The sequence below is a fragment of the Rhodamnia argentea genome, chromosome 9, assembly GCF_020921035.1.
Source record: "Rhodamnia argentea isolate NSW1041297 chromosome 9, ASM2092103v1, whole genome shotgun sequence".
In the NCBI taxonomy this organism is placed as follows: Eukaryota; Viridiplantae; Streptophyta; class Magnoliopsida; order Myrtales; family Myrtaceae; genus Rhodamnia; species Rhodamnia argentea.
The window spans coordinates 7,894,102-7,911,077 of record NC_063158.1 but is presented as its reverse complement, the minus strand read 5'-3'; the positions used below and the strand labels follow the sequence as shown (position 1 = coordinate 7,911,077).

Sequence of the window (16,976 nt, the reverse complement as noted above, 5' to 3'; positions counted from 1 at the left end):
TAGATTCATGATTAGATCCCAAAGGAGCAACTTGGAAAAACAAAATTGTACAATGCAACAAAAGTTGATATACACAGTCATGGGTTTACAAAGAAGAAATTCAATGAGTGCCGAAAAAAAAAGTTACAATAATAAAAGACTTGCGTTGGTGGATTAAAAATAACACTGATTCGATCTCATATTGTAAAAGGTAAGTAATTCTATATTTAAACCACTCATTTCGGCTTTGATCGGTGGCTTATATAATTTAGTGGCATAATTGTGTGGCCTCGGAATTTATGCAACATTTTGATGGGTGATGAATTCAATTCCAAGGTGTCTTACTTTGGTGGCTAAGTTGTTGGGATCACGAGAAAGTCACATTACAATCCCACTGATGGGAATATTCGGTATGTCTAGATCTTGTCTTGTCTGCCTTGTGGAATGCGGAATGAGAAGAGCGATATTTATAGCTTCGGTGTCCTCTTGATCAAATCCATGGACTATGGTTGACCAGATAAAGAGGTACAAAAAAATTTACTTGTCATATCTCTGCCGAAGCTCTCTTCCTTCTCTAGTAAAAATGCAAGTATAGGGCACGCATGGTAATATTTCTGAACCAAAATTTATGCTCTAAGAATGCTTTTGGAGCATAAATCAGTTTGATAACGCAACTTTTGAAGTAAAAATCCGTTTAGTTACGCAACTTTCAAGTAAAAAAAAAGTTACCTCTCTCCATAAGTTAAAATCAGAAATAGATAATCCACCGTTGGTGACCATCGTCTACTGTCGCCAATGATCGCTGTCCGCACTCGGCGGTCTCCTCCGGCCATTAAATAAAAAATTATTATTTTTAAAATAAAAAATAAATTTTTCAAAAAATATATGTTTTAAAATATGAAAAAATTATAATAAATTTTCACTAGATTTTCATATTGCATGAAAGTATTTTAGCAGTATCCTTTTTTTAATGAATTATAAGAAATAAATGTTTCATGATTTGGTTAAATAACATTCCGCAAAAACACAATCATGGCAAAGTGGATTGGGAATTTACTCAAGTTGGTTAAATGGCATCCCGTAAATATTTTAAAAGAACTGAGCAATCCCACAAAGACAATTATACTATTGTTGTTGTCGTCTTTGAATTTCTCAAGTTATCTATCATGTTTCTCAGTCTCTTGAAAGTAAGGAAATTTGATGTTGAGAAGGCAAAATGGGTGTATTTTTCTCTTTGTCGATGTTCTTCACATCCTTCAAAGCACTATGCAGGGTATGTGGATGTTATTTTCATATACACTCGCTTGTAAATTTCTCTTTAAGTTCTCAACACGTACCAAACCAATTGTTCGAAAGCATTGTTGATTGTCATAAACCAATTCATCCAATGGTATAGTTTACTAAATGTATCATGATACACCTTTGAACTGGATACGGTTTAGATACGAAGAAATTTTATATACTATGCCCATTGCGACATAAATCACGCGAGAGGCATTGGTCAGAAAGCACTGGAACTACCCGTGCTTTTAGCCCGGATATATCAGATCGGCTATCATTTTTATTAATAGAATTTTTCCCATAAAATTGATCCCCATTTGCATAAAATAATTAAATGACAAATTATACATATATCCATCAGTATTTACATTTCACTTTTCTCGAATAACATGCATTTTAGATTAAGATCAATAATTTTCCACATAAGATTTTGTATTAATAATATTTCAAAAGTAGAAATTTTAACCGTTACCAAACGAATTTCTATTCCAGAAATAGAAATTTTTTCATGTTATCAAATGCATTTCTCCGATCTTAAATTAACTTATGGAGCAAAAGTGAAAAAATCAACTTCTGCTTAGAAGCAGAAGTGTTGCCATGCGTGCAATGCTAAGATTTGATGCTATATAAGTTTGATAAACCTTATTGTGGTTTGCCGCTACAATAGTTTCATGTGATTGTCAAGTTAATGGAATAGAGTGCTCATTGTGAGAGCTTACTTACAAGCTCTTCAAATGGGCTACCACTCACGGCAGGTGAATATTGTTGAGTCGCTAAAGGTATGGGAGGAATCGGGAGAGCAAATGAAGTCGTGGACCCAACCAGTTAAGTTGAAATGTGTAGTAGAAGCCCGATATTTACCTAAGGAGATCACCAAGAGTGAGCTCAAGTTTGATCCAATCAACATATCCAGTTAGACCCCCAATTATGAACCAACTAAGATATATATTAATTGCACACTAAGTCGTTGATGTGAGATTTTTTTAATACAACTCACACGTTTATTTTAGTAATTTTTCACTCACATGTGAGGGGAACAGATTTGAGTACTAATACCAATTTGGTAGGGAGCTTGTAGCAGAAGCATACTACCGTCACCCGAGGAGATCGGAAAGAGGGAGCTTAAGTTCGAGCTCGTCAACATATTTAGTTGGACACATCTTCACTTAAAAGTTTAAACTAACAAATTATGGGTCAATTACTGTTATACACCATAGGAAATGCTCCGACGTGGAATTTCTCAAACACAAGTCACATGTACTCTATTGGTTGTACTCAGGTGCGTTGATCCAGAAGCAGATAAGGGACCAAAAATGATTTGGGTCATGTAAATTGCTCAAACAATACCCACTGCACCAAACTGGGTCGAGTGATCAATGTTTAAGTTTAATTGAAACACATGTGATATTACATGGATCCTCCTAGCTTATGGAATTTATTTTACATAATGCCTATGTAAATTATGTTAGAAAACACCATCAAGAATGGGATAAAAAGGAATTAGACTTTGAGGCGTGATAACACTCTTTTCAATGATTTAATTGACCCACAACGTTACTAATGATTTTTGGCAAATATCCTCCAAGGTACAATAACGTCTCTAGCGAGAATAGAAATATATAGCGATTTTGCTCATTGTTAACTACTACAACTTTCATTTTTTGTTTTTCTTAAAGAAATACAGCATACTTCTCTAATTATTTCCCTTGAGAGATAATGGAGAAATATCAGAATTGATATCCGCTATTCTCGCTAGGGAAAGCTTTTGTGAATAGACATATTATTCCGAAAATATCACAACTTTTCAGGTCCGAAAAGAATACAACCTCCCGTATCTAAAAACTATCAATTTCAAAAGCATACACTTCATGTCCGAAAATAGTCATGTCTGAAAAAAATGCAACCTTGCAAAGTTTGTGAGAATGCCGAATGACCATTAAGCAAAAATAAAAATTTGAAATTATATTAATAAAAATAGCCACAACTCCTTGATGAACAATCGCACTGCTTCGCTAGTACATTACAATTAAATTATTATAATTTTGAAAAATAAAAATATATAATTGCTTATTAGTGATAAGTGCACCTAATAATCGCGCACTTGCAAGCAAGCCTAGTAGAGTTTAACCCATTTGTCTATTTCCCTATTTGAAATGTTGAAACAAAATGCGAAAGCGAACACAGAACACAATGATTTACGTGGTTCGATCAAGGTGATCTACGTCCACGGGTGAGGCAAAACGAAATTCCACTATGATCAAAGAGAGTACAGATTACGGAAGTCGGTCTTGTCGACCGAATAAAAGCACACGGCTCACTAGTCTTTCACATAAGGAAAATCCTCAATACCCAATAGCAAAGAAACCCTAGCCATAGTACAAAATAGGGCCCAAAATTTTTTCTCGGGCGTTGCCCCCAAACCCCCATGCAAATCCGTTCGAGTCACGAACCAAATCTCAAATTTTCCTCCACTTTTTGGGCCGCACAAAAAATATGTCGGGTCAAGTGATAAACCGGACCGGGTATATAAAATTCAAGACATATTTAACACAAAAGACTATAAAAAAGCCTTCTAACTAATAAAGCATTTCACACTTTCCTCTCCATCCTATGCGGATGAAATAAAAGCACTCTATTGTTTGTTTTGAAAACACACTTCAACCCATTACATGTATGATTCGCTCCATTGATCCACAATTAGAGACGTTCGGAATTTGGCAGACAAAAGTTTTGAGGTTTTGAGTTTGACTGCCCCTTTTGTTTTCTCTAATTCCTGTTGCTTATAGACGTTTTTTGCTGTTGTTAGTTGCTAAACTTATGAGTTACGACGAATTCATTAAAAAAAAGAAAGAAAAAGAAAAGATTTAAAATTCATGGTTTGTGATCATTGCCATCCTTTCCAATTTGTATTTATTTGTGTTTGTGTTACGGCCGACAGGGATCCACTTAGGTAATGCTTTAAAGCACTCTTGCACGAATAAGATGTTGACAAAAAGTCCTTTAATTTGAACAACAAGAAGGAGAAGAAAACAATGAGTGATGTTTTCACGTATGGCAGCAGCTTGATTCCATCCAAACGTATAAAGATGTGGTACGGCTGTGTTGTTGGGGGAAAAAAAAGGAAGAAGCTTGGATTGCATGCAAGAACACACCTGGTCTCTTCTTTTAACACGGGTAAGAACTGGGTGTCCTGTTTTTTTTTTTTTTTTTTAATCCACCTTAAGACAAAATCTGGAACAAGAAATCAAAAGAAGCAAGTGTAATGAAGAAAAGGTGGGCAATCCAACCTTGGAAATGGGGAAAGGTTGAAGGACTTGGGGATTGAGATTAGATCTCCTTTCCTTTGAAGAGGATTCCTTTTATTTTCTCTTTTATTTTTATTTATTTATTTATTTATTTTTTGGTCCTGGGGAGTGGGGGCCAACCTTCGGAGAGGGTTGATTGCTGCTGAATGACTTTTTAATCACTTTTTTAAAGTCGCCCGTCATTATTTTATGACAGAACAGAACATTCCCAACGTTTAAACAAGTCTAATCCACCATTTGGTGGATTAGACTTGTTTAAATGCTTCTTGGCCAACAGGCAACCAAAATCCCAAATTTTAGAGAGTGTGTGTGGTTTCTCTAACTTGGACCTGAGGCCCCCCCAACAGACAAAAACCAACCTCCCTCCAAAACAACTTTTGTCATCTTCTTCAGGACTATGATTGACAAACAATCAAAACCAAGTACTGCACTAAGGTTAAATGCTTTGTCTGGCCATTAAGTACCAAACTATCCCCGTTGATGCTAAGATGCAATCATGATCTGTTCTCCCTTAAATAACAAACAACTGCTCTAGACAATAAATTATAAATGACCCTTTTCTTTTCATCCCAATAAGCCAAAAAAGAGAGAAAGAAATCGACCCAAAGACAGCATTATGGCACTGCATATCTTACAGCTCATAATGTGTCATAAATTATGACAAAAGAGCTCTTTCGGAAATGGTTCTTTTGCTCTTTGCCACATCGCCTAAAGAGGTGTTACAAATGCAGTAAAAAAAAGAAGTCTGCGTTTGAATTATTGGGTGTTATGCCCGTGAATCATCTCATCAACCAAAAAGAGGGGCAACCCAATAAAAATACAAAAAGGAACAGAAATCAGGGGAGAACAGAGTGGAGGAGGGGGGTTGGGAATTGCTTTGGACCTTGACTGTGCTTTTCTTGGTTAAGAAGATCTTATATGACAAAACCCTCTTTTTGCTAAAGCTCTGCTTCCCCCATCCCCCTCACACATGGCGATTCTAGAGAGAGAAAGGGAGTGGGGGAACTTGAATTGTTTTGCCCAACCATTCTTTGCTTAAAGCCAGGTTAGCCCCAGGAATAAAGCAAGCAGGGTGTGTGCGTGGTTTAAAGTTACTAAAAGCAGTACACAAGCACGACCAAGGGGGAAGGGCTTGGCTTGCCCACGATGATATCTCTTTGGCCAAAGCCGATTTGGGTATCGCTTGGTTCACTGACAACCCACAACAACCTGCAACATCTCTCTGAGGAACTCCGCACTGCCCAAGGCCGACCCCCCTCGTTTAGTCACCGGTCATAGCCGGTAGTAACGGGCTAATCTGTCTGGTTACCGTACTAATGTTATCTCTGAGCTCTCTGACCAATGCCATACCCACTGTCTGGGGGTTGCCTCTCTTTCTTCTTAGTCTGGTGAGAGCGTCGCGCCAATGGAGGGAAAAAAGTGGGGAGAGAAAAGGTAAAATTTAAGCGCATGGAGTTGTTTTTCTTGGAATAGAAGACAAAAGTGGGAACATTGAGCTCATACGACCAACCGTTGGCGCAAGAACTTATTTTGCCCTACATTACTCAGAAAAGAGAGATAAATCAATATTGATTTACCCGACATTCATCGATTATTCTCATGGCCCAATTCACAAAATTGATCATGCTTTTGAAAATCTATTTTATGATCGAGTGTGTACATGTCAAGTGTGCATTTGCTATGCAAATCAAAGCCGAACTGGACTTGTTTTTCTAACTTTCGACCGTTTTTCTTGTATCGGGCGGACCTAGTGATATGATAGTAGATTGCATTATTCAATTTTATTCATGATACCTCAAAATCTATATTGGACGAGAGACTTTTGTGAAGTGATTTATAAGTACAAACCATAATTAAAGAGCCAGCAGGTGGTAGTTGCACACCAGTATTCCTTTTGATGGTTTGACTGATGTGTAATGGGACGGTCCCCTAAGCCCGTAAGTTTAACATCACTGTTAACATTAAATTTTTGGCATAATTTAGAAACTTGTGAAAGAAAAAGGAGACATTTAGACAGGGACTAGCCCTGCATTGCTTGGATATGTAAGCCAGGTCCTAGGAATGTGAGGTCGTTCAGACCTCCTCTTTTGGCATGTCTTGAGCCTCTGTATACACACATCATTTCTATTTCTTAAGCCTGTGATTTTAGTTTTACCAACAATTCTAAACTCAACATTAAAAACCAAAATGGATTGGACAATAGCTTTTCAAGATTATAAATAACAATAAAATCTCTCTCTCTCTCTCTCTCTCTCTCCACTGTGTGTGTGGCAAATTAATGTTTTTTTGATTGATGAGATTTGGGAATCTGGGGGGTACAAAATCCAATCCAAATGGGATTTGTGACAGATCGGCTTTGTCTTGTTGATTCCATTCCATCACGCTCGCCTGTGGGGGTAGGGGATAGTTGGTGGTCACCCGTGCAGTCGGATTGGACCATTCAGTCAGTCTTACCAACCATGTTGCATGCACGAATTCTTGGACATCAAATCTGGTATAATTCTTTAAAGGAGCGGTGGTCCTTCTCCTCAGAGGCTCGTGTCAAACTTTTCCTCTTCTTCCGCCTTCTATATTCCCTAATAATCTCGCTCTCTTTATCCTTGTATTGGACCATTCCATGTGCTTCTCACATTATTGACGTCAGAACTAAGGAAAATAAAACATGACAGGAGAAAATTTTCTTTTTTTTTTTGGGAAGGAGACTGGTCGGGTGCGGAACATGGTCTTGGTTACTCAGTGTGCTGTGTAAGCGTTTCTTCCGTTGTGGATAGTTTTGCATTTGAATTTCGGTATGCACTTGGGACATGATCATTGTCTGCTGAAGTAATGCAAGTTTACATTCTGGGGTTGGCAGAAAGCAGTACTTTGCCAGGCATCATGGAGAGTTTCTATGTGTTCCTCTTTGCTTTCGGAGTTTCTGTGCTCTTGACCATAAAGGAGAGTCTGCAAGCTTTCTTTTTCGTGAAAAAGAAGATGAATCACATGAGAGTTGAGAAATACATTAGTGAATTCGGGTGGAAATCGGCGAAAATTAAGCGTAAGGCTCATGATCGATATGGATAGGACGAGCTTAATTTATATTGAATACGTAAAGTTCAAACGAAATATATGTATCACTAAACGTTTTCTGAACATTCGATAACATTCCTATTTTTCTTTTTTGCTCGCATTTTGAACATCGACGTGTTTTGCCATGCGAGCGATGAAATGATTTGTTAGGAGAGAGAGAAGAGATGGGAGTATCGTAGTTGGGAGAACCTACCAAAGATTTTGTCCCAAAGCAAAAGCATGTTGGAAAACAACTCTAATCAAAAGAGTAAGCAAAAGGACAGCTAAAAAGTTGCACAGAGATTAACGATCCTTCATTTGCATGGCCTTATCGATTTAGGCTGGAAAAAAAAAGAGAGAGAGGATTTGTAGCTTAGCTAGCTAGGGTTAGCTTTACCACGTAATGCCACATGCATGCAAAAATTCAGTTCCTTAATTGCTACGTACTTACGGGCCACGAGCCATGGCATCTTTTTCTTCGTTAGTTTAATATAAGTTGATCATCGACCCACCAATCTTAGGGTTATTTCTGGATAGACCCATTTTCGCAAGCAAGTCTATTTGGTTGATTGAGATCTATATTTGATGAGAGGGGGAAGAAAACTGATCAACGAATGGAACCAATTCGACTAATACGAATCCCCAATCATGTTAGGTAGTCCATCATTCTATTGCATTTTGTACTGGTTTTGTATTGGTCATCTCTCTAAATGCCACAAAGTCACGCCAACCGCCAATTATGCGGACAAGAGAATCGCAATCATCAAAATCGAGGCTATTAAGGTGTTTTTATGTATGTAATGGTCTATGCAGAAACTTAATATCATGGAAAAGCCCACTATGAAAATTCAAGGATTACAAAATATGGCTCATAAAATCTTAAGATTATTTCTGCCTCTTCTTCTTAAAATCTAATAACTTGAGCAAAACAATATTTGCACTGCTCCATACGGGGCTTGGGGTGTCAGCTCAATGTGAGTCGAATACCCAAAAAAGAATTCTAAGATATACTCAACAATGTAGACATTGAATTTTCCATCCACTTGTGATAAATTCTCTCCGATTCTTTCAAGGCTAAAGAAAAGTTAAAGAAGTATCCCTGCAACAATCGTCTAATGGGGGTGATCATTTCCTTATCTTTCCAAGTTTACATGATAGTTTGGCAAAGAAACAACGAGAAAAAAGAGAGAAAGAGCTTAGATATTATTTTTCTCCTCACGGGTTATAAGAACACTATCACTTTCTAATAAATGATTAAATCGCTTTCCCATCTAGTCCTTCAACAATGAACATATGTTTAATTTTTCGCTTTCGATCTATGAATTCTCATCATTATATACATAACATACCACATTCCAAATCTCTCCATTGTTTTTTCTTTTTTTTTTTAATTTGTTTTGAATAATGAAGATTACCTGACTAAGTAAGCACCAGACTAGCCTCGAGATACGATATAAGTTCCTTCCTTGTGTTGCATGTCAAGTAAACGAAATCTTCTGGTCTAGGGCTTCGTCTAGAAAGCAAGATATATTCTGCTGCTAGGAGAATCTGTGGAGTTCCATCCATGAGATATTCCGCCAAACGAGAACAAAAAATAAATAGATATTCGACAAATATATCATGTGATAGTAATGGCTAAAAAAGGTGGGTGGCCCCAATGATGTTCCTTAAATTCTGCCAGTGTGTTTCTCTCTGCCAAGAAGGAATTGAAATGGGTTGGCCACCACATTCTGCCACACATTACATAGCATGTAGATGCCCATTTGCCAGCCATGTACTCCGGATTTCATATTTACTTGATTTCATTCTTTTTCTTCTCTTGATAGATAGTTTTGTGTTAACTCTATCCATACATATCAAAACGAATCATAAATCCATGTTTAATGGATTGGTTTGTTATATGGATTAGCTATATCCAACAAATGGGACATAAATTGGGTTAAATATAATAAGGAAGGTAAGTGGATCATAAATGGGTCGTGAATGTGGTACTTTTATAGACCCAACTCACTTTAATGACTATCTCATCATTCTCTCTCGCCCTCACTCGATGCCACGCTCATACTCTCACCTCATTTTTGGGGTATGAGTTTTCTTAAATTGGGTTAAATATAGAAGTGTCTAGGAATATGAGTTGGGCTAGGTGTGGGTTGAGTATGGGAATGGATCATTGGATTTGCATTTGCATAAAAATAGGTTAGAACTAAGGGTGATATGTTCCAATCGAGTCTCACCTTGGAGCCGGGATGATCGGTTCCCGATTTCAAGGACTGGGAATCGGACCGGTCGTTTTTTTTTTTTTTTTTGTGATTTGTCATTAGATTTTTTTTGTTAACGACAAATACATCAAACCACCTATTATTAATTGCATCGCGTCATCACAAAACCCGAAATTCATACTAAGCATCCTAAACATTTTAGATTTAAATTTATGATTAAATATTATTCGATCTAGTCCGGGCGGTTCGGTCCCCCTGAAACCAAGAACCAAACCGATTGAAATCTGTTCTAACTTTATCGAACCAAAAACAGGACCGGAGCCCCGAAAACCAAACCAAGTTCAACCAATTCTCGATTTGGTCGGGTCACGCCCTAATCGGAACATATTAAATAAGTCCATTTGAGTTAGATCATTTTCGACTAGACCTACCTATTTGAAGGGTATAATTCTGTCAAACAAGCCTTTTTATGGGGTGTATTGTTCTGCAAGAGCTTAAACTACATATATTATCTAGGGCGCGTTCAATTTTCGGAATGGCTAGAGTAATCGAGAAGTTCACAAAATCGCTTTCTCATATTGTATTTGTTACGAATTCAACCTAAAAATTTAAGTTTGCCCCCCTTTATGAGAAAGGAATTATGGGCTCGTTCGTGAAGGTGACCCTATAAATATTGATTAAAGTTAAAGTTCAAATTTCTTCAACTGCACTTGATGCGAGTACACATTTAATTCCAACTTTCTGAGTATACAATTGCAAACATATCCCAACATTCCCCCTTTAAAAAGCTTCACCTACCAGAGCAAATAAATCCGTGTCCTGCGAAAAAAAAAAAAAAACTTGATGGGATTGTTCCTGGTCGGGTCAAACCCACGAACCATCAAACTCCGGGAGCCAATCACAGCCGTCCGTTTCCTCCGCCAGGTCACGCAGGACGCAATCGGAGAGCGCCATGTCATCTACTTCCCGCACACGTAAGAGATCGCCTTTCACCAAAACATCGCCTCGACATGTGGACCCTCCCTGTCCGCCTCGTCCAAGACCGATGACTGTGCCGTCCCCATTCCGTCTCAGCACTTCCCCACTGGCGTGAGCTTTTCCGTCGGATTGGACGGCGATTGATACGACGCCGTCGGGCCCCCGTCCCCTGGATTGTATAAATTCTATCCTCCCCGATTTGTTCTCATTCTCTCCCTCTCTCTCTCTCTGCGTCTCAGACTCTCAGTCTGCGATGATTTCTTCTTCTTTTTTCGTTTTTTAAAAGGATTCTCTTCTCGAGAAATCCAGAGCTTCCAAAAACAAAAACGAGGGAAATTTATTTCCTTTTTCGCTCGTTCGAAATCCAGAAAAAACAAACGTCCCGCATCTCGCTCTGGGATATTTGTCTTATTTTGACTTCGTTATTCCATCGGGCGCGATTTTGGTTCGTTCGGACTCCGAAGTTGGGTTGGTCTGTTTCTTGGGTGCTTGTGGAAGACTGAGAGTGTCGGAGGTGATTTCGATTGCCCACTACGTGTGTGGCCACGGGGAGGGGGGGTTTTCTTTGCGGTGATCCCGCTCGGACTTTGAAGTTGTTTTTGAATCTTTCATTTGAGAGGAGACTAAGAAGACGAAGAAGACAAAGAAGAAGGGCTCCCAAGTGTGCTGCTGAAGGTAATGAGTCGCTTGCTCTGTTTTGGCACTCCAAAACGGGGGTTTACCATAATGTGCTCTTTTGTGTCTTTTGTCGATTTTGATTCAGACCCATTTCGTGATTTGAACTGCTTCAGTATTCATTTTCACATGTCCCCGATTCGAAAGAGAGTACGATTTTACTTCACTTGCGATTTGCTTTTGTGTTTCTTTTCGGCTGTTGGACGAGCGTGCGAGAGAGAGAGAGAGAGAGAGAGAGAGAGAGAGAGAGAGAGAGCTTGTTTACTGATTGTGGAATACTTCAACCTTCATGCTTCGGTTCTGTTTTCAGCTTCCAAAATTCGGATCCATTGAAGCGAGCGGGCGAGAGAGAGAGAGAGAGAGAGAGAGAGAGCGGAAAAGGGAAAAAGAAGAGGAAGAAAGGAGAAAAGAAGCGAGAGACTCAGAAAAGGACAGGAACAGCTGCCGTTAGCTTCGGTGAGTCATTTTCGAACAGTGAATGATGCAATCCCTTTCTTTTCTGCTATCTACAAAATAAAATAAAATAAAATAAAAATGTATAAACCAGACAATATGAAACTGGGATGTTGCTCACGCTGTTTTTTTGCCCACGTTGTGTGTTGCATTTCATCTTACAAATGATAACGATTCGGACATTTCCTTCCCTCACCGTGTCTTTCCTCTGTATTCATGGGTTGCTTTCGGTCCTCGACACACCAAGCCCACGCATTGAGTTCTCTGTTGCGCCCCATACAAATATTTTTCCCTTCTTTTTTTTGTTCTATTTCTTTAAAATTCTAATTTTCTTTTCGCTGGTCCATCCATAAACCCCCCCACGCCCCCCACACGAAAAAGAGATTCTATCGTCTCTTCTCTCCGTCTCTCTCTTCTTCCCCTGTTTTCATGTCCCTCTTTCTCTCTCTCTCTCTGTCTTATCTGTCGCTTTTGCAATTCCTTGGAGGGCTGAGATTTGTGTTCATTTGTGGAAAGAGGGGAAGCAGAAAAATAAAGAAGCGGCCGATTCAATAAAAGAATCAAAATCAAATCTTTATTAATAAAAATCTCGCTTTTTCCTTATTCTTTCATTGGCTTTGTCAGAAACTTCGGCTCTCCTAACACAGCCTCTCTCTCCATCTGCTCGGTTCTTTTTCATTGGGGTGTCTCTTCAATTAAAACAAAAGCACGCACGCACCTCTCTCTCTCTCTCTCTCTCTCTCTCTCTCTTAATGAGTCACTTTTTTTATTTTTTTATTTTTTTGGCCTTTTCTCATTCAATTATTGACCAGCTAATTCTGTTTCTTTATAAATAAATAAAAAAAGAACATTTTCGTAGTCCCCTTCTCTGATCCCGAGTAATCTTTTCCTTTTTGTTCCCTCTCCTCCCCCTTTACACTTTGTCCATTGCCCATCTGTTCCCCTTGATCATACCAGCCCTTTGAATTCCACAGTTCCCCTTTGATCCACCCCCCAATTTTCTTCTCAATTTCTCATTTTGTCCCCCCCCTTTGAATCTTTCCTTTTGTTCCCTCTCCTCCCCCTTTACACTTTGTCCATTGCCCATCTGTTCCCCTTGATCATACCAGCCCTTTGAATTCCACAGTTCCCCTTTGATCCACCCCCCCAATTTTCTTCTCAATTTCTCATTTTGTCCCCCCCCCAGTTCATTCTCTTTGCAATCTGGTCAATTTAACCGGGAGATTGTCGCGAAATATGATAGATTCAAACAAATTGATTAGTTTACCTTTTCAGATTACCCCCTTTTGTCAATTTCATTTTTACTTTTCATTCGAGTTTTAAATTATACTTTCCTGTTCAAACTTGGTGGATTGGGTTTTGCCTCTGTTTATCGATCTGATAATGAGAATGTTCTCACGAGTCTCGTCAAAAAGAGCGCGCATAAGACAAGACTTTGATGTTCACTATGAACTTGAAAGGGGCATTATCGTACATAGCTCAGCTGCGATCTTTTTTCCTTTAAAGTACCATCAAATTCCTCGAACAGAGCAAGTTTTCGTACGCTCTAATTACAGTTCCTTGCTGCTTTTGGCGACCCATTAAATCTCCTCACCAATCCCATGCCTTGGCTACTGCGAAAAGAGAGAAAAAAGCTCTCTTCTTTTTAAGCGGGGGGGAGCAAAAGAAAAAGGAGAGCTGATCGAAATAAATGAAAAAACATGCAGGAGGTCATTGATTGTGCGAAAGCGAGCGAGGATGTTCACGTGCATAGCCTGCACGAAGGCGGACGACGGCGGCGAAGAGGGCGGAGGGGCGGCGGCGCGTGGGAGCGGCACCCCGAATTCCAAAGAAGCCGTCAAAAGCCTGACCACGCAGGTTTCTTTCTTCCCTCTCCCTCTGTATTCAATGCAGATTTTATACTTGTTTTCCCTTTTTTTTTCCTTTTTTGTCCTCTTTCATGAAAATATAATTAGTATCATGTCCATTTAAAAAAATAGGCCGTTTTCTAATCCCCGTAAAAAAAACAATAATTTACCTTTCTCGCGATCGTATTACGAAAAATCATTTAAACCACATTACGCATCGATACGAACGTCGGTATCTAATATAAATTTATTTCGCTACGGAGACTGTGTCACATTTTGGTACACTTGATGAATTTTCTTTTTTCTTTTTTTGGCCTCATTAAAGGGGCTGGTGCATGTGGGGCCCGCTGTTTGGCATCTTGCATGGCTACGTGTATACTCTGACTTAGTGCATTATTTGGTGTTTTGTTGTTACCTCACACGTGCAAATGTCAAAGCTGGTGAAATTGCATTCAATTTAGGTCGTTGGTAGATCTTGTAGGAGTGTGGTACACTGTCCAATTCCTTTTTGTACAGCTGACATGTTATTATCGTCACGTCCACAGTCTTTTTTTTTTTTTTTTTTTTGGTGTGTGTTGATAATTTAGTACTATAGTCACGTACCAACTAGCCCTTTTGCCTGCGCCGTTCGACTTCAGTTTTAATTTGAATTCCGCTAGTCCTTTTGTTCCCTTTTCTTCATACCATGTACTTGTATCATGGGATTGAGCCACATCGTAAGATTATAGTCTCTAATGAAAATATTTCGATTGGAGAAAAAGGATGATGGAGAAGTCTTTCTTTCCGCAACATTTTGATGTTAGGCAAACATCATATTCGATCCTTCATGTGTCAAGCTTTCATTCCAATTCATTGTGTTTCTATGGTCTTGTGATGAGTCTCTCAATGTCTTTGTGAATGCCGTAAATCGAGTCTGAGTAGACGTTAATCTAGAAATACTGCTTTGTGGATTTCGTTGTCAAAACTAAAATTTGAAAAAAGGAAGAAGACAACTCAACCTCAGCTCTGCAATAGTCGCGCTGTTAACGAAATCTGGAGTACTAAATTATGATTCGATGACGATCCGAGAAGCATATGTCACTTTGCGGAATCTCCTTTTCTTATTCGATGCTGTCTGTCTCCGACGCTTTCAATTTTTTCTTAGTGCAAATCGAATCCTGAATTGCCGGAACAGAATCTTGTAATGATTCCATTCACCCACTAACTCTTTTCCAGAAAATTTATCGTGGGTGATAATAAAAAAACCATTTTGATTATGATTGTGTATTCAAACATGTTGGTCAAAGCATGGACTGCACTTGGCCCGACAAAAGCGGTGACGGATTTTGTACAATTCCCCATTATTCTTTCTTGTGACCCACATCAGAATTCTTGTCCATATAAACGCCAAAATGAAGCAAGAACGAGATTCACTTCCATGTCACTATTTGACAGTCAAATTAGTCGACCAAACAACAATCGAGGGTCATGTTCATGTCGGATCAAATGGCTAAATTTCGCAGCGTACGTCCCTCTGATGTGGTCGGCGTTCTGCAGATTAAGGATATGGCGTTGAAGTTCTCCGGGGCTTATCGTCAGTGCAAGCCTTGCACGGGCTCGCCCAGCTACAAGAAGGGCGATCGGCGTTTTTCAGACTTCGACACGGTCTCGGAGGGTGTCCCGTATCCGTTCATGGGAGCCGGGAGCTCCAGCTCGACGCCCGCTTGGGATTTCACAGGTCCCGGCCGCCATCCCACCTCGAGGATGGACTCGAGAATCCCTGTGGGATTCGGTGGAGACCGCACTCCAGGAGGAGCATCCGTCTCGGCGCAGTCTATTGACGTGGTGTTGGAGGAAGAGGAGTCCAAGGAATGGATGGCGCAGGTCGAGCCCGGTGTACACATAACGTTCGAGTCGCTGCCTAATGGCGGGAACGATCTAAAGCGAATCCGCTTCAGGTATGGATGGGCAGGGCAATTCTTAAGCTTCAGTTGTTGATGTTTTGCTTGGGTTAGAATTGGGACTCATTCTCTCAGAACACGGTCTTCAAATTTGTTTTATCGAGTACGAAAACTACTGGTGATCTTTGCTGAAAATGGAGACTAACGTTGTCATGGATTTCAAAATTTTTCTAGTCGTGACATGTTCGACAAGTGGCAAGCGCAGCGATGGTGGGCGGAGAACTATGACCGGATCATGGAGCTCTACAACGTCCAGAGATTCAACCGGCAAGCTCTTAACACTCCGGCGCGATCTGAGGACGAGGTACTAGCATGAAGAAGAGTTGCGACTCCTACTCAATTCGCTTCTACATTGAAAATATTTGTCCTTCATCTCTAAGAGATCAATTTTCTCAGTTTCAGAGAGATTCATCATACTCGAGGATAGGATCTGCGAGGGAAAGCCCGATGCTTCCGACTGCAACCCGAGAGTGGACGCCGAGGAGTCACCAGAAACCCACGGGCAGTAAAGGGTACTTCCCGCCATCCGAGCCATCCGATCTAGGTGGTCGCCACTACCACGCGGGGTCCAGCGCTCACGGGTCGGCAGCAGCTGGCGGGAAGGGTGAGATGGCCTACATGGAGGCGTCTCGCACCACGACCTCATCCAGGGACGAGGCATCGGTTTCCTACAGCAATGCTAGCGAAGTGGAGACCGAGTGGATCGAGGAGGACGAGCCCGGTGTGTACATTACCATTAGGCAGCTTGTGGACGGAACTAGGGAACTGCGGCGGGTACGATTCAGGTAACAAGAAATTCATGACAGCGCTGATTTTCTCTTTTACTGCAATCTTAACTAATTTCATGTCCCGGACTGTTAGTGCCATCGAAATGGCTAAACGGCATAGCTTCATCCTATTCTTGTTTGCGATTATTCGGTGGTGGTAACAATAGTTGATGTCTCGCTTTACGCCCTATGCAGCCGCGAACAGTTCGGGGAAGTTCGTGCGAAGACGTGGTGGGAAGAAAACAGAGAAAGAATACAAGCTCAATACCTATGAAATCCAGTAACCTTTTTTTTCCCCTTCTACACAGTTTCTATAGTTAGTTGCAGTCGAAGATGAAATACAGGCGGAGCGGATCAGATCGGAAGTAGTCTCACAAAAATTTAAAATTCTTTCATTCGGTATATTTCTTGAGAGTTATGATCATGGTTCTGCCTTCTTCATCGATCCAGGGACGACGGTTGTAGAGTCGGACCGCCATTTTCT

The 16,976-nt window shown here is 40.1% G+C and overlaps 1 protein-coding gene across 3 annotated transcripts; it reads left to right on the top strand.

Annotated features, from left to right (window-relative positions):
- Nucleotides 1–11,866: 11,866 nt before the first annotated feature.
- Nucleotides 11,867–16,864, top strand: LOC115744417 (protein BREVIS RADIX). 3 transcript variants are annotated; one of them, XM_030679589.2, is made up of 6 exons: nt 11,867–11,941; nt 13,645–13,795; nt 15,322–15,722; nt 15,900–16,029; nt 16,122–16,510; nt 16,688–16,864. In XM_030679589.2, exons 2-6 carry the CDS (start codon nt 13,676–13,678, stop codon nt 16,764–16,766), a joined length of 1,119 nt encoding a protein of 372 aa, XP_030535449.1. In that variant the 5' UTR covers nt 11,867–11,941; nt 13,645–13,675; the 3' UTR covers nt 16,767–16,864. The 3 variants fall into 3 exon arrangements, with proteins under 3 accessions (XP_030535449.1, XP_048141803.1, XP_030535450.1); XM_048285846.1 differs by lacking the exon at nt 11,867–11,941 and adding an exon at nt 13,271–13,285; XM_030679590.2 differs by lacking the exon at nt 11,867–11,941 and having other exon boundaries at nt 13,292–13,795; nt 16,128–16,510.
- Nucleotides 16,865–16,976: the final 112 nt, after the last annotated feature.